Source organism: Scleropages formosus, chromosome 20, assembly GCF_900964775.1.
Source record: "Scleropages formosus chromosome 20, fSclFor1.1, whole genome shotgun sequence".
NCBI lineage: Eukaryota > Metazoa > Chordata > Actinopteri > Osteoglossiformes > Osteoglossidae > Scleropages > Scleropages formosus.
In genome coordinates, this window is record NC_041825.1 from 9,595,093 (window position 1) to 9,615,641 (window position 20,549).

The 20,549-nt window shown below is 50.1% G+C and overlaps 1 protein-coding gene across 2 annotated transcripts in view; it reads left to right on the forward strand.

Annotated features, from left to right (window-relative positions):
* caskin1 (CASK interacting protein 1) overlaps window positions 1–20,217 on the forward strand; it is a 100,744-nt gene extending 80,527 nt beyond the window's left edge. The window contains exons 11-22 of one of the 2 annotated variants that reach the window (XM_018740810.2): window positions 3,555–3,773; window positions 6,746–6,850; window positions 7,305–7,423; window positions 7,602–7,683; window positions 9,233–9,330; window positions 11,089–11,199; window positions 14,449–14,550; window positions 14,892–15,030; window positions 15,581–16,767; window positions 17,368–18,082; window positions 18,217–18,604; window positions 19,758–20,217. In XM_018740810.2, coding sequence (XP_018596326.1) covers window positions 3,555–3,773; window positions 6,746–6,850; window positions 7,305–7,423; window positions 7,602–7,683; window positions 9,233–9,330; window positions 11,089–11,199; window positions 14,449–14,550; window positions 14,892–15,030; window positions 15,581–16,767; window positions 17,368–18,082; window positions 18,217–18,604; window positions 19,758–19,854 — 3,362 coding nt within the window. In that variant the 3' untranslated portion in view covers window positions 19,855–20,217. The remainder of the gene's footprint in view (window positions 1–3,554; window positions 3,774–6,745; window positions 6,851–7,304; window positions 7,424–7,601; window positions 7,684–9,232; window positions 9,331–11,088; window positions 11,200–14,448; window positions 14,551–14,891; window positions 15,031–15,580; window positions 16,768–17,367; window positions 18,083–18,216; window positions 18,605–19,757) is intronic. The other variant, XM_018740815.2, reaches the window with a different exon arrangement.
* The last annotated feature ends 332 nt before the right edge of the window (window positions 20,218–20,549 follow it).

The window sequence follows — 20,549 nt, forward strand, 5'->3', positions numbered from 1 at the left end:
GGTTCATGCTGTCAAAGTTTCTCCTTCAAGAGTTTCACTGCTGTTCCTATTTATCGGGTTATTTGAATGGTCAGCTGCACCAAAGCTTTCTTTAAAAGGTATAGCGGGTAGTGTAGTGATCAAAGCCACTGCCTTGGACCCAAAGGGTGGAGGTTCAATTCTCCCCTCTGACTGTAGTACCCCTGACCACGGTACTGACTCTAAAGTCCGAAACCACTCGTCCCAAGCGGGGGCGCGGCAAACCAGAGCCCGACCCTGCAGCACAGGATGCAAGGACACACCCAGGATGGGACGCCAGTCCGCCGCAAGGCACCCCAAGCGGGACTCAAACCCCAGACCCACCAGAGAGCAGGCCCCAGCCAAACCTGCTGCGCCACCACACCCCCTGCTCACTCTAAAGTCCTCCACTAATATTGCCCAGCTGTGCACAGTAAATGGGTAAATAATTGTAGGTAGATCAGCATTGTGAGTCGCTTTAGAGGAAAGCATCAGCTAAAAATGTAAATATCACGCTGTTTTGACCATAAATTTTAACTTAATTTTTAAATTAACGAAGCATAGCAGGACTGGGTAACAGCAACATAGAGACGGAATTTGTGTATCGAGACGACGCAAATACATACAGATGCAATCAAACACAGCACGGGGCAAAAGGGCACGATATTTGGTAAGGGTGGTCATGTAGCGCTGTTTAAGAAGTTCCAAAAAGGGAATCGGGTTTGACAAAATTCATCAAGATTATGTATATGACCAGATCATAATGTGTATTTTCATTATCCCCCCCCCCCACCCAGCAAATACTGTAAATGTGCCAGCATTAGAGTCAAAACAGCACCGAGCCGCCTCTTGAGAACGCGTCTTTTGAGTCCTCGTGCCGTCCAGTTCAAACAAGCATCTAGCGCCCGGAAAAAGCAAAAATTCAGAGACACGAGTCCCAGTAGTCCCTGTGGCCCTGGCCTCTGGAAACCCAGGAAGATGGAGTGTTATTGATGGAACGTATTCATGTGTGGGCTCTCTCTGAGCTGTAGGCGCCGCTCACAGAACAGCCCCGTCAGCCCGGCGGCGGCACTCATTAACGCGGCGGCTCATTGTCATTCCGGCGAGCCGCGTCGTGTCAATTAACACGTCGCCGCGCTCTTACACCTATACGCCATCGTCGCTGGCCGAACGCGGCTCAGCGACTATCTTCCCATTAACATGTGTCGCGCTCTTCCCGAGACGGCGACACTCTGGGATTTCTTTAATAATCAGGATTTTGTCTTTTTTAATTCCGCTGCAGCCGCGTCCGCTGCCGTTCCCGAATTTCCACGTAAGCGGAATCGCAGGAGTTCGCGCACCGTCGCGTCGCCACGTGGCCCCGCCTGTTCCTCGGGTTCCGGTCGACCGAGGAAGTCGTCGTTTCGGCGCTCGGGCGGGAGGGAAGGAGCAGCCGCCTGTGACAGCTTCCTTCGGCGCGACTCTGTCGTGTGAATTTCGCTGCGGGCCGAGCAGGAATCGCAAAAAGGCCTCCTATCGCGCGATGGGTGACTTTAATTAAAGCGCTCTGCGGGAAGCCGCCCGGTCACACTGGCCATATTTCAGAGCGGAAAGCGGCGACAGACAGAGACCTGGCGCGTCTGGCTGCGAACGTGCCTGGCATAGCTGCGAGGCCGGAAGGTGGGCTACAATTACTGGTGTTGGAATCTTAAATTTCAATCCTCCGCAGACCTGCCAGCGAGATTAAAGAGGCTGTTTACACCGCCACGCTCCCGCCTGAGGAAACCGGACGAGAGCATAAATGAAACTCAGCAGCGCTGACAAGTGGCCCTGAAATTCTGCGCTGATTGGGAAGCTTCCTGGCAGGAGAGCCGCCGCGCTCCTAACGCTGGTTTCTGCGCTTTTTTGAGGGCCCGGCGCTCCTTCTGACCCCTACGAAGAGGTTTTCGCCGCATTGCTGCCATTTAGGTGAAGTAATCGACAGTAAAAAAGTCCTGCTGTCTTATTATCCCTACACAAATACGCAGGCTGAGGTGAAAGGTCATGCCCTCACGCGGTTCGTACACAGTCCATGTTGGTTCCGTCATAGAGCAGGGGTCCTGCGGTAGGAGGCATAGCCGTTACAGCTGCTGTCTTTGTACTCAGAGGTTGCTGGATCGAATCCCACCTTCTCCCATAGCGCCTTTATCAAGGCGCTTACCTGTCACGCGGAACCGGGGGAGCCGGAACGGCCGGACCAAGCGCAGGGTCGTTCGTCTGGACTCGAGGGCTCAGGCAATTTCTCGGTGTCAGAGGCAGGCGAAAGGTCGGTCGATCGGCGGTCGGAGTCGGAGCGAGTGTCCGTGGGTGTGGTCGGGGGACGAAGCGAAGGGTCGGTCGATCGGCGGTCGGAGTCGGAACGGGGATCCGTGGACGCGGTCGGGGGACGAAGCGAGAGGTCGAAAATCGGAGGATGGACACGAGAAGCAAGCATCGCCTGTGAACGAGATGTCGCGAAGGAGAACGGTTGTCTCTGATGAGGTTCCGCAAAGGTACGGGAGCAGAGGAGGGTCTTTCAAACGGTGTGTGGTGAGTCAGGTGCTTGGTGATCGTCAGGTGCTGTCAGTTGAGGTGCGGGCGTGGACGTGACGTTACCCTGATTTGCGCCAGGAAAAATGAAGCACCTGCAAAAAAAGGGTGAAGAGTTTATGTACCAATAGTGTAAAGTGCTTTGGTGAAAAGCATCAACGTGTATTTACTGCAGTGCCTTGTATGTGGGAGACCTCTATATGAGCACACTGGGCTTTGGCCTGTTTTCAACGTCCTTGCTGCCCCTAATCCGTCTGTCTCCCATCCCATTTATTACCCAACATTCCAGCCATCTGTGTCAGCACACTACACAAAGGCTGCGAAAACAACCTCAGACCCATAATGACACCCTTATGTGTACTGCTGCTTTTGTATTCCGTCTCGAATATTGATTCATTTAATTCTATTCAGTTTCCGTTTTTTGCCAGTAGGCTTTTATGTTATGGATGCAGCGAGTTGTTTTTATTTAAAGGGTATTTTTTTATTTAACTGAAATTGTAACATCTGTTCACAGCTGTCGTACTTGTTCGTAAGCTTGCCACTAATTTCATCACTATGTATTTACGCACCTGTGTTATCTAGACTATCGGGAAGACAGGATTATTTCTGGGTTGCTTTCGCTTGGCCATAGACAGCTGGTAGGGCTCACTGGGGGGCTCGAACCCAAGACCTTTGTAGGACGCAGCATGCTATTCATTGATGCGCTAGAGGGAGGGTGTGCTCTGTGTTTTTAAGTGCTGAGCTTACCCATTTATGTTGTTTACTATCCTGCCCGCCACAAAAACACGTTTGAATATATAGGCATTTAAATGAAAACATGTTTGAGAATTCCAAGTGGTAGCAAGTAAAAATAAAAAATTTAAAAAAAAGCTGAAAGGGTTCAGGCTTTCCAGATTCATTTTCAAATTTCACTTTTCGTCATTAAATTATTTTTCTGTTGGCTTGATTTGTTTGCTTGCTGCTTTGCTTACCCATTTCCATATGTTTATTTCTTTTGTTGTTGTATCTAGGTTCATGGAGTACAGTCATTTATACCCAACAGTATCAAAAGATACAGCTGTGCGTGCCGCCGTGCGGCCCTGCCGCTACGCTCAACGGGGACTCATGTCATCACATCCATATCCTGCATCCTCCTCCACCTCCACCATCCCATTCCCATCAGCCACTTTTCACTTCCTTTGGCTATAACAGGTCCCAAAGCACCTCAGAAGAGCTGCAGTGTGGACAAGGTACAGGCCCTTGTTCTTCCTCCGTTGCCTCTTTATTATTATTATTATTATTTTTTTTTTTTTTTATTTTTTTTTTTTCTGCTCATCATTTTTTGTGACAAAAAACACACACACACACACACACATTTTCAGAGCCGCTTGTCCCATATGGGGTCACGGGGGAACCGGAGCCTACCCGGCAACACAGGGCGTAAGGCCAGAGGGGGAGGGGACACACCCAGGACGGGACGCCGGTCCGTCGCAAGGTACCCCAAGCGGGACTCGAACCCCAGACCCACCGGACAGCAGGACTGTGGTCCAACCCACTGCGCCACCGCACCCCCTCTGACAAAAAACATTTCTGCTTCTTCTTCTTTCAATTTTTTTACCTAGAGTGCTACAAATGATTTTTTAAATATAATTACTGCAAAAGAATCAGCTTTCAGTTATGACTGCAGACAGTTATCACTTCACTTCATTTTGCCAGTTCAGCTTGTGATTTCCTGTGGTTGGTTAATATTCCAGGGGGGTGCGGTGGTGCAGTGGCGCAGTGGCGCAGTGGGTTGGACCGGGTCCTGCTCTCTGGTGGGTCTGGGGTTCGAGTCCCGCTTGGGGTGCCTTGTGGCGGACTGACGTCCCATCCTGGGTGTGTCCCCTCCCCCTCCAGCCTTACGCCCTGTGTTGCTGGGTAGGCTCTTGTTCCCTGTGACCTTGTATGGGACAAGCGGTTCAGAAAATGTGTGTGGTTAATATTCCTCCTGAAATATTTGTGTATCCATATGTGTAGAGGTGAATACATGAAGGAGTGTGAAGGGTCAAGGCACAGTCAGGCCTTACAGCTGGACATTGGTTCCTCCGCGCTCAGTCTTTGTAATCTCAGTCCCTCTCTATTTTAGAGGACCGTTTTATTCGGAGTACAGCTATTTCTGCCCTGCACAGCAGTAGGTCATACACTCACTCACTTAGTTTCCCTTAACTACTTTCCCAAGTCAGGGCTGCAGTGTCCTTCACCCTATCCTGGAAGCAGGTGATGCAAAGCTAAGTTGGGTACCCCCTGAACAAGGTGCCAGTCCATCACACAATACAGTGTGTCATCTTTATTACTTATTATTTAGCTGACACCTCCACCAAGGCAGCTTGTTAAGTCTGTATGTTAAGAATTATCTACATGGTTATTAAACAGCGGGGTAATTTTTACCAGAGTTATTCAGAGTAGGCACCTTGCTCAAGTATGAAGGAGGTGGGACTGAAGCCGGGGCCCATTGGTTACAAGGCAATGGCTCTAACCCCTTGGCTGCTCTACCCTTGGGTCACAGGTCAGAGTTTGCACTGGAAACCGTTCTACCGAACATGTCTCCTTCCACAAGACCATTGCTCATCATATCGGGGAGGTACCGGTGCCTTACCTTCCCTGACTCTGTCAAGCTAATTACAAACACAGGCACAGGGAGAGAGTATCAGCGCATCGTCTGGTACTCGTAGCATGGCCAGCGGACGAGCTGTCAGTGCTCACTATATGTCCGAACAGCCTCTCCGCGCCGTGTCATTATGGTCATTTCTGCATCAGTCATTAGCTCCCTACGAGCTCTCCCACCTGTTATTTCATCATTTACATCGACTGCCATGCTTGTTTTCCCTTTTAGCGTCCAAACTGTACAGGAAGCCTTTCATCATTCTGTTAGACACCGCATGTGCTGCCTTAACAAGCACACTAAAGGGTGATCTCTGACATTTGGATTGCAGTTGATGGGAATAATACGAATGCTTGTGCCTCGATCCGGCACCGGCATGGCTTTTCCATAAAGGCTGGATGTCAAGGCTGAGGAAATGAAACGGTAGTGATTGACATCGCCGTAAAGAACGGCGTACGGCACACAAGCCCTCATCATTCTGTAACTAGCGTGGTGCTCCTCGCCCTCTCCCCCTCTCCTTGTCCTCCCTCAGTACCCAGTCACCAGTATTTCCCCTCTCCTGCATTTTGTTTTGCTGCTCAAGGTCCCTCCTCAAGGTCCCTCCTCTCTTTCTGATCAATATTGTTCTTTAGCGATATTATTATTGCCAAAATGTGGCAAACGGAGCAAAGTGCTGCAATGCAGATCTCCCCTTTGCCCCGACGCCTTATTGTTCTCACTCTCTGTCCGCAAAGATCCCTTCTTCGGCTGAACGTCGGCATCGGCGCAGCCGCAGCAGTTGGCACACCGCGGTACTAAGCAACAGATAGTACAGAACTGGCACTTAACGGGCTGTGGTCCAAGTGCAGCTGCCGAGCCAAGTCTTAATGGATGTGGAACTGGGAGTTCCGCATCAGTTCCACAAAGTCCCGCATCAGTTTCGTTCTGGTTAAAAAAGCTAAAATCCAGACATAAAGAATACAAAACTCTTCTTGGGACAAAGGTAAGCTTGGTCAGCAGTCTCCTGTGTTCCGCTTAATATGACTACTAGCGCACGCTGTGCAACATTCATTTATTAAGGCCTTTTGTAAATCTCAGAATTTGCTTTTGTGGTTTATGGGGCCTTTGGAATGCTGACCATACTGTATTTCCAATTAATGTAATGCACTGCAGTCTCTAAATGTTTACATATATACTTATATATGTTTAATGTATATGTAATCTATGTACTCATTGTAATATGTGTACGTTTAGGCATACGCGTTTGGATTATTTTTATGTGCAAAAGTACTGGCATGTATACACAGATGTATGTATATACATGTGTGTGTGTTCTTTTTGGTTGTGTGAGCCCAGCTGACGGATGAATGGATGACTGTGGTCAGGTCAGCGTGGGCGTGCCGCCATGAATGCGGTAACGTGCAGCGCGTTGCCGAGGAATCGGGTGCAGTGGGCTGAATCTCAGCACTTCCCCCCCTCCCAGGCTGCAAGAAGAGCACCCGCATCTCCCTGCTGCGCCGAGGAGGATGGCTGGGGGCGTGGCCTGCTTGCCGACTGCAGCCACGCCCCACCGTGCTCCTAACGCTGGTTTCTGTGTTGAAGGTTCCAGAGGCTCTGAGTCCAGCCCCCACGGTTCCCCTACCCCGACCGGCGGCCCGCAGGGTGGCGCCAGTGAGGAAATCTGGGTGCTGCGCAAGCCTTTTGCAGGTAACGGCCGGGCAGCCCGCTGTTCCGCTGCCCGAGAGCCCCACCATGTGGACAGCCATCTCCATACCTGACCCCATGGCTGACGAGCTGGGGCTTATGGCACACGACATCTCCTGACTCAACCATTTACTCCTTAGCCATCTGCGTCCATCCAGAGTCCGGTCTGAAGGAGCAGCCTTGCTACACCTGGGCATTGTGTGAGGCCTGTGTGGGGCCTGTGTGTGAGCACTATGTGTGAGGTCTGTGTGAGGTCTGTGTGAGGTTTGTGTGAGGTGTGTGTTCCACTCTTCCATCGCCACCTTGTGTCTAAGTTTCGTGGGACGTGTTCTGTCTCTCGTGGTCAGCATGTCTATCAGTGCATTACAGTAGCAGTCCAGCAGGGCACTCCCAAGCAGCAGGGGGGCTATAAGCTGTGTGAGAGCAACGGGACTGATGTTCTGTGTTTGGAACTCAGGTGCGGACCGCAGCAGCGCAGGCAGCTCGGGCAGCGTGACCAGCGCCCGTTCCTCCGGAAGCGGCCAGAGCGCGGGCAGCAATGTGCATACCCTGCACGCCCAGGCCGAAGGTGTCAAGGTCAGGCATCCGACTTGTGGCTCCCATGTCAGCCAGTATCCATTGGCATCACTGATAACCGCAGGGCTCATTAGACCCGGAGCGACTAATCACAGAACCTTCTTCCATTCAGAATTTCGACAGTTTCTCCATTAGGGAGGTTCGGATCTGATTCCTTCAGGTGCCATTTGTTTTGCAGCTCTTGGCCACAGTGCTGTCTCAGTCTGCCAAAGCCAAGGAACACCTCCTGGAGCAATCCAAATCCGTGGAACTGTCAACAGGTACGATGGTACACTCTCAGACATTACGCTTCATAATTTTCGTGACGCTATCATTTTAGCTTCCGTGAGTCGTTAAACTATTTCACATGACAGTTGTTAACACAGTCTCATTATGAACACTTGACTTACACTTTCAAAGATTCAAATATTTTCAGTGTTATTTAATTGTGTTTTTCACAGATCTATTTTCAAATTTCTGATTGCGCAACAGTGGTGACCTGCGTTTCCACCACCAGCCAGTAGTTGGCAGTAAAACACACCCAAAGGACAGGAGTGCGAGACCGCATTAACCGAGCTCGCGTCCAGCTGTCGGGTGTTGGTCACTGCTGATAATCAAAAACAAAATCGGATGTTCATGGGGTGAATCGATCAATCGGAATTAAACGGGTAGATACAATCTCCGAAAAAAACAATATTTTTATTTTCGTTCCTTTTCAATTATTTTTATTTTTCACGTAGCTGAAAGTTAATAAAAATGTTCAAACGAAAATCCTTGCACAGTATGTTTGCAGCAACATCCAAGATTTTTACGGAACCATAAGCCGTAAATAAAATGAGGGATTTCTGTATTATGTAGCTGTTACCGTATGTGACTTAGAGGTAAAAGAGACTTTGGATTACAAAGAAACCGAGTTACAAACAGACTTCTGATCATAACTATGCTCGTGAGGTTCATAGTCGGCATATCGGGAAAAGATGGCTTGTGCACTCAACACCTAACCTTCAGTCGTATTTGCATGTGTAGAAGTACCTCCAGGGGGAAATATCAAGATGTGAAGCAACTGTCAAAAGAAATTGATGATTCTTTAACAGAAAAAGTAATCCTCTCTTCTGCCAGCTGCAGTCAAATCCTCACACGTTCATTAGTCTACGGTTCTGCCTACAAACACAGAGCAATTTTCCTAGACTCTTACTGTCGAAATGTCATGTTAATAATACCCTTAGCATGCAGTCTATTTACCATAGTAATTAAGCTTTCCCCATCCTCCAAAATTCCCTTTGTGAATGTGCTGTTGACTAATACTGATTATGGTACTCAGCGCGGTGTCCTAGTTTCCAGGTGATTTGCACCTACCCAGGCTGCTGTTATCCGACCTCGTACCAGACCTCAGCATTGCCAGTGGAACCCTAATCTGTAGCACCATTCCCCACTCCAGTGCTTTGTAATCCAGCCTCCTATGGTTTTTTTTTTTCTTTTAGATCTGCAACATTAAAGAAATGAGACATCTGCACAGACTGCACTTTGTGTCTGCTCTTATTTAATTTAAGAACACGCAAGGAACCCTTTCAGAGCATTTCTGAAATAAAACGCACCCTAATCGTTGGTGCTATTCACTGAATGGGGAGTGACAGGTGTGGAGAGCCACTTTTTTCGCTTACTGCATACAAGGGGTTCAACACTTACCGCGCGCTGATGGCGTAGGCACCACAGAGAGGTTTTTTAATGTGCCGCCAACATTATTAATCATTGCATCGGTGTATGGAGTGAAAACATACGTAATGGAGAGGCCTAACAGGAAGCTCTCGCTGCCTTGGCCGTCTCTCGCAGGCTCCGCCTCACGCACGCAGAGGTCCTCCAGCTGTCCCTACCACGAGTCGTACGTGGAACCTCCATCGAGGAAGACCGAGGCATCGCAGGATGGAAAGGTGAGCTGGCCTAAGGGGACTCGTTCTTATTGTACTACCCTACACGCACGCACTATCTGCATTATCACTCCCCCCCACACACACACACACACACACACACAAAGGAAGCAGTAAAATTTCCATTGTGCGAGGACGCTTCCCCCAGTTGGCAGGGCCTGTTCCCAGGAGGCTCTGGTGTACAGGAGTCATCGCTGCAGTTGGCAACCGTCTCCTCGTCCTGCAGGTGCTTCCGTTTGGCAGGCCACTGACCACGGTGCTCCTGCCTCTCCGCAAGCCACGGCGAGCACACAGAGACTGCGCTCTTACTGCTGTCTGCAAAGGGTCTCATTTGCATATATCGCTTTGCATAATTTCCTCAAATTATTGGCCATTTGGCACTTTTGAGTTTCTGGTTTGCTTTTCAGCAAGTGCCTAGTACTCACAAACAATAACTGACAGGACAGCTGAGCTCTGGCGGAGGGACAGTTCTTCAAATGGGTTCAGTTTTTAGGGTTAGGTTTAGGGGTTATGGCTAGGGTTAGGGTTAGGGTTAAGGTTAGCCAGCTGCATAAACAGATAAAATTACCCAGCTGTGTAAATGTAAAAAAAAAAGAAAAACAATTATGCACTTAACGTAAATTTTAAGTTTCTTTGCAGAGAAGCATCATCTAAAGAAATTAATGTGAGCATAATGTATGGGAAGCCGTTTCCATGGTTACCACTAAAGACTACTGTCACTTTATAACTTGTGGTAATTACTGTGGAGAAGCGAATGTGCCATCTAAGCCTTACTGAATAGCTGATCCAGCTCATCTCTGTCTGGGTGCAGAAAATGTCGCATATCTTCATAAAACAGAACAGTTTTTGTGAAGCGTGTTAAAGCGATACACATCGGCGGCCCGCGAAACGCGTTCCTCTCGGCAAAGCCTGACAGGTAGAACTTTCTCTTTGGAAGCCTTTGGAACGAACTGCATGCAGATTTTTAACGCAGAGTCGTTTCGCGTGCTGTTGCTCTACCTACCTGTCTTTCTGTCCTTCTGCCTTTCTCGGTCCTCTTTGCCACCGCACCATCAGAGCTGTTGTGAGAAAGAACCCCCTCCCCACGCCGTGGGCCTTGATTCTACCCCGCAATCGACGCTGTGGTTGTGAAATCTCGTTTGTCTGAGGTGTCACTCTGCTCCCCTGCATCTTGCGTTTTCATTCAGATGTAATATTCACCATCGTGTCACGTTAAGATTTCCAGGCCTGTTATTTTTACCCACCCAATATTGACTTAGATACGTGAAATCGCTCAGTTTCCGCAACTCCCGATACGGTTTCCTAGCATTTGCACTCCAGGTAGTATTGTAAAAGGGGTACAAGGACAGGTAAGGATGCTTCCATTCAACCAAGCAGACTGAACCTCCTTTCCAGTGTTTTAGAGTCCAAACGGACGCCGCCTGACTAAGGCAGCCCGTCTGCTCGGCTGCCACCAGGTGCCGAGAAGCAGCCGTTGATGCTGTGTCGGCTGCCCGAGCCACATTGCGGTGCAAGAAGATCGAAGTAAACGCATTCGCTATTGTTTAATGAGAGCGCTGCAAGACTGGAGTAGACCGTCCGTTAATGAAAGTAGATGCCGCAAGATAGCTGAAGACTTCAGAATGGCAGGTACAGCCGGCCGTTCGTTGCGGAGGCAGCCGACGAGAGTCTTGCGGACACGCCCCGGACGCGCTGAAGCCAGGAGATTACGGCCCTGCAAGATGGAGACAGTGATGGAATGCCGCATATTTTTTCTTCTAGAGCTCAGAGGCCGTAATCCAATGGCTGAGTGACTTTCAGCTGCAAGCCTACGCTCCACACTTCATCAGCGCCGGCTATGACATACCCACCATTAGCAGAATGACCCCCGAGGTAAGATCACCACCCCATGATGAACCTAAACCCCCCCACACCCCACCTCCCCCTTTACAGTCATTTCCTTCCACCTTGCCAAAAGAACCCCAAGGTGCCCTTTGGTGACCCCATTCCTAGGCCACATTGTTGGCGGTGCTGGCTGAATTCACACTGGATGCTACTGATGCCCAGTGAATTTCCCCCAGGCACCTTGCAGATGTCTGCACAGCCAAGAGGGAGGGGAGACAGGGTCACAGCACAGCCACATGTCTGCACCCCCACCAGCGTATGAGTTCAGCACTGGAGCCACAGCGTCCTACATCTGCTCTTAGACGCTAATGGGCACGGCCAGGGCACGGCCAGGGCACGGCTGTCGAATGGCTTGGCTGTTTTTTTCACGTTTCTTTTTTCTCCCAGAAGAAAGAAATCGAGCCGCCGCCACCGTTACCGGAGTTCTGTCGGTCTCTGTGTGTCCTAACCCCCTCCGGTCTCCCCATCACATGACCCACAGCCGCTGTCTCCCATTGGGTCCGTGCCTTTGTGTGTGTCGTGTCTGTGTCCGTGAGCTTGTGCCGTGTGTGGGGAGCATTATTTTGCCAGCAGGAGGCCAGCGTCGTACCCGAATAACGGAAACGAAGCCGGGAGCCTTTACCACTCAGCTGCGTGTAGGACTCCAGTGCTCGTGTGTTTTTGCGTCTCCTGGATGAAGAGTGACAAGGGGCATGTCTTGTTTCTCCTATCATTGACACATTTACATTTATTCATTGGGCAGACGCTTTTCTCCAAAGCGACGTACATCTCAGAGAAATACAATTTGTGCATTGCACTGGAGAAAGAGACGTAGTTACACACATGTGATTCTTAAGTGAACTTAGTTTGTTTCTTTCCACCTGATGCACCGATGTTCATCCCTTGATTAGGTGCATAAAACACAGGATACACAAATCCTGATCACCTTCCTACATTTTTTTTTTAAATAAAGCTAAACATTTACATACAATACAGGAGTAGCTGCGTAAAGGGTTATCTGGGGATGATCATAAAGTTACAGTGCATGAACATTTACACCGTACGTGAGCTTAAGAGATCTTGGGTAAAGTGAGTCTGGAAGAGGTGAGTTTTCAGACCCTTCATAAATGTGGACAGAGTTTCAGCAGTTCTGAGTGACGGGGGGGTCATTCCACCACAACGGAGCCAGAAGTGAGAACCTCCGTGTTTCACCTTTTGTGCGCGGGACCACCAAGCAAGCAGAAGTAGATGAGCGAAGCGGTCTAGTTGGGGTGTAGCGGTTGATCAAGTCTTGAAAATGGCTTTGAGCAGTTCTGTTGATGCATTTGTAGGCAATAACCAGGGTCTTGAATTTGATGGTTTCATTCACTCCTGATCCAAGGAGCTTGATGTGGGCCCACCTGTCCTCCCACAGGCTGCCATTATGTGCATCTTGATCCTTGCAGTGGTGTGCAGCGGATCCATCGCTGTGCTATGGGGTCTTTTGGCATCTGAGACCCACCATCATTCAGATAAAAGCTCTGTTCCAGAGTCAGCGAGAACAGGGTACACTAACTCAATGAATTCTGCACTACGTCTAATGCCTAAGAGTAAACTGGGCTTTTTGTTAGGACTGTAAGATATTATAAGTGAAACCATTTATACAGCTTGTATCTATTTTAATTTCTTAATTTCAGCAAATAATGAGATTACAGTAACAGAACAAAAAAACTTTACCATCCATTTATCTGAGTCAGAAAAAATGCCACCCGGTGAATGGTACCTTGCCTTGCTGACAGCTTTAAAGATATCATTTTATAGGAAATATCTACATCTAGCCTAATCATAACTTGTCATTATACTATTCTTTTACTGGTATTAGTTTAGTATCCAGTTTTGCATTCTGCCTATTTGCATAGCCTGGTATTTTTAATGACTTTGGTATAAGTACCTTGTTCAAGCGGTACAGCTGTCTGGAACCGAAGGTTCGGTGACCACAACTTGGCACATGAGACACAGTCATTGCTCCAGCCTTCAGCAAGTGAACAACAGTGCAGCCCCCAGGGAACAGAATATGACCCTGAGGCCTTCAGTCAGAATCAGGCCTTTTCAGGTAATTTTTTGTAGTGCATGAATGGGACGCTCTGATTAAATTCAGTAAAATTGCTTCCTGGTAGAAGTTTCCTAAATGATAAATTTTACAGTATAGAGAGGACAAAATAAACATCCTTTTCCGATGTTTTCATGATAAACACTATATGTTCTTTTGCACCAGTGTGAGCAAATGGACTAGGTCTCACAAGGGCCGTTCTGTGTGTTTCCGGTATGTTCGGTTCTTTGCTTGTACTGGCAGCGTGACACCCCCACGCCGACTATTGATTCTGGTTGCTCTGATTCCTTCGGGTGATTCACTTGCATAAAGACCCCGTTTACTGTAAAGGGCACGATAATGACACGTCCAGCACTTTATGGGTATGACTCACTTTGCCGTATATCCATTAAGCCCAGCGAATGAGGAGTGCGTGCCTCAGATCGCTGTGGTCCAACCAATTTAGCCCTGTTAAAAACCGCGGTAAATAAAGCCCGACTGTTTTTCTCTGCTTTTGGATGTAAAAAAAAAGAAATAAAAATAGTGTTTTCTTTTTAGCTCAGAACACAACACCTGGCCGAATTGTGCTTCCCTCATAAACTGTTCAGGTTAATTCTGCTAGCAGCTAACACGCGTAATAATGCTGACCTTGCTTTCCGAAGAAATGGTTTAAGAGCTACATCTTTATGAAGCTCCCTGGGTTCTCCAAACTTCTGACTTAATTATGTCTAATGAAGATGGCAGTCAAAAGTTAGGTTTAATGGGAGAGCTTAAATGAGCGAAATGATGACACGCTGATGGCCTCTGTTTTATGAAACCAAGTCCCATGATTAAGCTGTCCCAAATTGTTTCCCGCGGGGTGAAGAAAAAAAGCAGAAACTTCATATTGTGTTCCCAAAATAAAATGTATCTTGAATTTTTTTTTTTTCTGACGCGCCAAAGAGGCTGCGTGGTAGAGGAGGTGGAATACTAGCTGTCTGGTTTATTTTACTTTGGTCTATTTTTTTCGCACTCCCTTTGTCCTAAAACAATGAAAGCCTTCGGGTGCTTTCTTAAAGGTTCAGTGGAAAAAGGTGACTTGCGTGGTTTGCGTATTTGTCCAAGGAGAGGAGGAAGAGCAGTGACGCTCGGGGGGCACCCTGCGGCTCCGAGGCTGACGGAGGCCGGGGGCCTCTGTGTTTGTCTTCCAGGACCTGACCGCGATCGGAGTGACCAAGCCTGGCCACCGAAAGAAGATAACCTCTGAGATCAACAAACTCAGCGTCACAGAGTGGCTCCCAGATCAGAAGCCTGTGAGAGCAAAATCTGCATTATGTCAGGCTAGGAAAGAATGACACTACTTCCATGCATCGATAGTGATAGTGATTTATTTATCCCTTCATTAACTGGGTAAAACTATCCTTAGAGATACCGTGTGCATCAAAACCAATTTTAACAGCAGAACTACATGAACATTTTAACACTTGAGGCTCGACCTTGGAGCCCTATGTGACACACGTGGCTGCTACGAAACCAAATCGACAAAGATCCAGTTGTCTGGCCGTAGCTGCGTCACGCAATTTGCAGCGCAGGGATGTCGGTTTCGTCTTACGTGTCTTTAACTCCGCCGTCTCGACCTTCCCGTTGTCTTCAGGCTAACCTAGCAGAGTGGCTCTCTGTGATTGGATTAAGTCAGTATTACCAGACTCTGGTTAACAATGGGTATGAAAACATTGACTTCATCACCGACATCACCTGGGAGGATCTCCAGGAAATCGGCATTACGAAACTAGGTAAGGCAAACCTGTTCCGGAACTCCCGCACTCTCACGATACGTGGTAAGTAATTTAACAGGAGCCATTTCGTTTTGACTATTAAAAATCCAGAAAACTAGGATCAAGAAAAAACTCCCAGTCCAGGAGTTTGCATTTTTTAATAATCTTTTTTATGTTTTAAAAACAACAAATACGACGTACAAAACTGCCTAGAAAATGCCCCACCACAAAAGTTAGGATCCCATTAATTGCATTAAGGCCTTGAAGAGAAATGTCCTGGATTGAACAGTCCTCACTTTGGCCTTCTTAACCCTTGTTGTTGAAAATTCCAGTCAAATTATCCAACCAAACTAAAATAGCACATAAAGAGAGATCCATCCATGGCGTTTCCTCAACATTTTGTTCTCAGAAAGTAAGTAGATCACACCGGCATGATGAATTCTACTGTCTGCACCAACGTTGACTCCCGACATTAGGTGTTATCTGAGAGCTGCAGATGTGGTCTAGATGCGCATCATATTGATTTTTGTTCTCTGACTTGCTCGTGACCGTACTTCCACGTCCGTAGGTCACCAGAAGAAACTGATGCTGGCTGTGAAGAAGCTGGTGGAGATCCAGAAGGCGTCTGAGGGCCGCAGCACTCTGCGAAAGAAGGTACCGCAGCCCCTGGACACGAGGGCCGTGGAGGCGGTAGATAGCAGCGAGGGGATGTCTCCCAAGAGGGGTGCCTTCCAGGAGAGCGACACAAGCGCCGAGCTGCAAGCTGCCGGTAGCCGTCCTGGGGAGCCTCCGGAGGGAACCGAGCTCAAGCAGGGCACCAACCACTTGCCGCCACGGGCAAGAAGCATGCATGAAAATAGCCTGAGCAGGAGGGACTCTGAGGAGGGTAGCGGGCCCCCGAGGAAGGAGATGCGCACCTCACGGCAGGGCAGCCAAGGCCAGGCCATGCAGAGGTCTGGCGTCCCATCAGCGGTGACCAAAACCCGGCAATCTTTTCCCCAGGGGGCAGGCGGACCCTCTTACACCCCACCACAGACTCCCACCAGAACCAAGCCCTCCTCTCCACAGGCTGTGGTACCTCCGCAGGGCAGTGCCAAGGGGAAGCCAGCGGCGCAGCTATTGGCTCAGTCAGATCGCCCCATGTCTCCCCGCTCTCTCCCGCAGTCCCCCACACACAGAGGCTACGCATATGTGATGCCGCAGCCTGCAGAGGGCGGGGAGGGCCCCCCTACCAGCCCCCCAGTTTCCGTGCCTCTGCTTTGTCTGCCCCCAGAGGGTGACGAGCCCGAGGCGGAGCAGGGCCCTCCCAAGAAGCGTGCCCACAGCCTGAGCCGCTATGCCACATCCGACAGCGAGCAGGAGCGTGACGAGCTGCCCTTGCCCGACACCAAGTACGCCACCATGCAGCCCCGCGTGGGCCGCAGCAACTCCGTCAAGGGCCAGTCTGACAAAAATGTGAACCGCAGCCAGTCGTTCGCTCTCCGACCCAAGAAGAAAGGTCCCCCGCCGCCTCCGCCCAAGCGCTCCAGCTCGGCCATCTCCAGCGGTAACCTGGGGGAGGACTCCAAGGAGCAGGGTGGCGGTGAGCTGCTCGATGTCACCTATCACGAGCGCCGGCGTGCCAGCGACTTTGGCGGAACGGTGGACACGGGCAGCGCGGGCAGCGTCAAGAGCATAGCTGCTATGCTGGAGATGTCCTCCATTGGAGGAGGTGCCAAGGCCCTGAAATCACTTGGTGGACACCACTACCTGCAGGTAACAATATGCGACACGCTCCATAGGAGTCCCTTGGTATCTCAGCCAGCAGACTCGTCCCAGGAGCGGTGCATTGAGCGCCACCAGGTTGCCACTGGCCAGCAGAGGCCGTTGGATCATGACTCTGATTGGAATTTAGCCCCCTGTAGACACTGTGCCGTTAGACTCATTACTGGGGTGCGAATCTGAATAACACACATCCAGCTTCCGCTTCATAGTGATAGTAATGGCTTAAAATTATGATACATATTATTAAATGCTGAGAGATGCTTCACGTGTTTGATCTATAAATGTCATACGGATGATGACATGCAAAACCAGGGTTAACTGTCACATTCATTGATTAAGAGTATGTAATCTAGTTATTGACAGCATTGAAAGACGACATATTTTGAATATCGCATATTCAAAATGACAAAACTTTCCTGGAAGTTAACTTACTTTTTTCATCATCGTAGAGGTGTGATAGTATCTGACTCAACGCAGCGCTCCGTCAGTCACAGTCAATTGCACAACTGCTGCAGAGACTTTCTCAACACAGGAAAGGTGACAATGTATGGCTTAGCAACAAGGTGTGTAAGGATGACTATGTCCCAACAGGTGTCCCCTCTTCATGGGAGGCACCGTGATGCAATCGGCCTGGATGGAGAAGTGGTGAATAGGCGCAGGACCATCAGTGGCCCGGTGACAGGGCTGGTGGCAGCTGCACGACGGGAACGTGGAGGTCACGAGCACGATGCGCCACAGGACCGACCTACCGCGGCAGCCCAACCGAGTTCTGGGGAAAACCTGCCCTTTGCTGAGGATGGCAACCTTACCATCAGGCCTCGGCCCAGGCAGGGCAAGGCCGAAGGCCTTCCAGATGCGGTGTACTCCCTTCCGCAGGAGGAGCTGTCGCGAATGGATGCCACGGCTACACTGAAGAGGCGAGTGAGGTACAAGCAGCACCCGGACGGAGTCAAGTTCCACCTGACTGAGTCCAGCACCGTCAAGCGCCGCCCCAAGAGCAAGGACAAGGACTCGGTAGACGGGCAGGACGGTCAACTCCTCACGCTCTATCAGAACGGCACGAGCACCATCAAGCGACGGCCCGTGTCTGAGATGAGCAGCACAGAGCACACCCGGCTCCAGGGCAACGGCGAGTCCACACGCCGCAGAGACAGCGCTGACTTTGGTCTGGGCTCTGATGGGGAGCCCCGCAAGCTGGTGAAGCCCCCCGTGTCCCCCAAGCCAGTACTAGCCCAGCAGATGAAGAAGCAAGGTCCCCCAACTCCCACATCTAAGAAAGCCCCCATCCCCGGGCCCGCTAGTCCAGGTACGCGACGGTCCAGTCCCGCTCCGCAAATTTCCCGTCTGACTAATCTGTCCGTTTACCCTGCTTCATCACACATCTTGTTTTCCACATCTCTTCTTCTGACAAAACTCTGTTTCCATATTTCTGTGCTTCAGAAGTAAAGCGACTGCCACCCCCGGTGTCGCCAAAGCCCAGCCCCCCTCCCACGGCCCCCAAGCCAGCCAAGATCCTGCAGACGGTCAAGGTGACTCCTCCCTCCACACCATCCCCTCCCTCGCTCGTGTCCAGCCCCGCAAGACCCCTTACCCCACCGGCACAAAGCCCTCAAACCCCTCAGACCCCCCAGACCCCGAGAACCCCAGGCACACCGGGTCCCACGCCTCCGCCAGTCAAGCCGCCACGTTCCTCCATCGGCGGCGTGTCGGTGGACGTGGCTGCAGCAGCAGAGGTGGCCCAGCAGAAGCTGGAGGAGACAAGCGCGTCCCTGGCAGCGGCTCTGCAGGCTGTGGAGGAGAAAATCAAGCAGGAGGACGGCCACCAAGAGTAAGTCTGTCCTCTTCCCTCCTGCTGGTACAAATATTTACATTTGCGTTTATGCATTTAGCCGACGCTTTTCTCCAAGCGGCTTCCAGTGTTGAGCTACTTGCGATTATTTACCCATTCATACAGCTGGGCATTTTTTTACCGGCGCAAATCAAGGTAAGTACCTTGCTGAAGGGTACTACAGCTGGAGGTGGGAATCAAACCTGTCACCTGTTTACCAGCTGTCCAGAGTACATATACCTGTCATGGCGGAACACAGGGGACCAACAGGACGGACTCGAGTGCAGGTGCTTTAATCCGATAAGGAGCAGACAGGAGCGTGGTCAGGGACAGGCAAGGGTCGGTCGATCAACTAACGTCGTACAGGGGAAAATACAAGAGCCGTGGTTGTGGGTACAGAGCCGAGGGTCGTAGAGCCAAGCAGTCAGAACGCTGGAGTGCAGAGAAGGTTGGGGGGGGGGGGGGGGGCGATCGGGAATACAAACGGGGAAAGAGGTCTGGGAGCGGTTGTTGTAAGCTGCGGCTTCTCTCGGCGAGGTTCCGTGATCGGGTGCTTCCGGGCAGCCTCTTTTCACCCTGCCTCCGGAATCTCCCGCAGGCGCGGTCGTCCGACACGCGGTTGGGGCGTCACGGTACTACATATCCAAAGTAGTTCATACAAGTAAGTGTTGATACAAATATACAGAGTAGCTCCACATTTTCAAAAGAGAAGCACCTTGAATTTTCCAGCCTAGGACAGGTGCAATTGTTTTTTAGCCACTTTAAGGTGATTTACAGCTCAGAAGCGAGCAAGGGTTGGAGCTTCATTGTGAGGAGAAATGACGCATCGCTGGCCTAAAGCATATTTGTTCCACGTGAGATGATCAAGCGCTGCTCGACTTTGCGTCGCGTTCGAAAGCAGCACGTTGCGTTCTCCACGTTCCGGACAACGTGTAGGAAAGTGTGAAAAGCGCGCCGTGTATCTAGCAGTGTGGTGCAGAGGTGCGGTGATTTAAACCCGCGCAGTATACCTGAGGGAGGCCGGGGAGCAGGGACAGCAAGCGATGCGGGAACCCGTGCGGCGGAGTCGCGGCGAACGCACACGTGGAGCATCGGCAGCAGAGGCCGACTGCCACCCTGCATGATTTCCCGTGTCTCCCGTGCCGCTCCGCAGCTCGGTGGCCGAGGACAAGAGCACGGTGAGCATCCTGGACGACATCGGCAGCATGTTCGACGACCTGGCTGACCAACTGGATGCCATGTTGGAGTAAAGCACACGCCGATGGTCCGCAGCACAACCCGGGGGTCCACGCGAGGGTCCCCCAGGGCGCGTTGACTTCCCATGATGACCCGCACCCCCCCGCCGGCTCCCCAGACAGACAGACAGACAAGTTGTCTGTCCTCACGTCCACCCGACCCCGTCCTTAACTTAAGGCATCCGCAGGCAAACCCAAACCCCCCGCCGCTTGATTCGCCCCTTCCTTCCTTTTCGGTTTTGCACAACTGACCAGATCCTCCTAACCCCAGACGAATTACCTCAGGACTGGGCTGAAGAAGATTCACAGCTGGAGGCGTAAAAGAAAGACGTAGCACATGGGCTGTCGGGTCAGTGAGTGAATTTCGCGGCAGCAAACTTTACGATCCGTTTTTTTTCTTTTTTTTTTTTTTTTCTCTCAGAAAATGTAAAAAGAAAAATATGGAACAAAACAATAACAGTACTATTGTATGTGTAAATTGTAAGCATGAAGAAAGTTTATTTAAAAAAAAAAAAAAGTCCTATGTTGAGAATCATACATTAGTCAGGGAGTAGTTATATATACATCCCGTTAACCTGACTAATGTATTTTTCCCATATATACATATATATATAAATATATAATTATTTTTATTTGAATTTGCCAAATGTTACAGGTGTAGCTTTGAACGAGCTGTTCATAAACTTTTCAACTCTGTGGACAAATATATG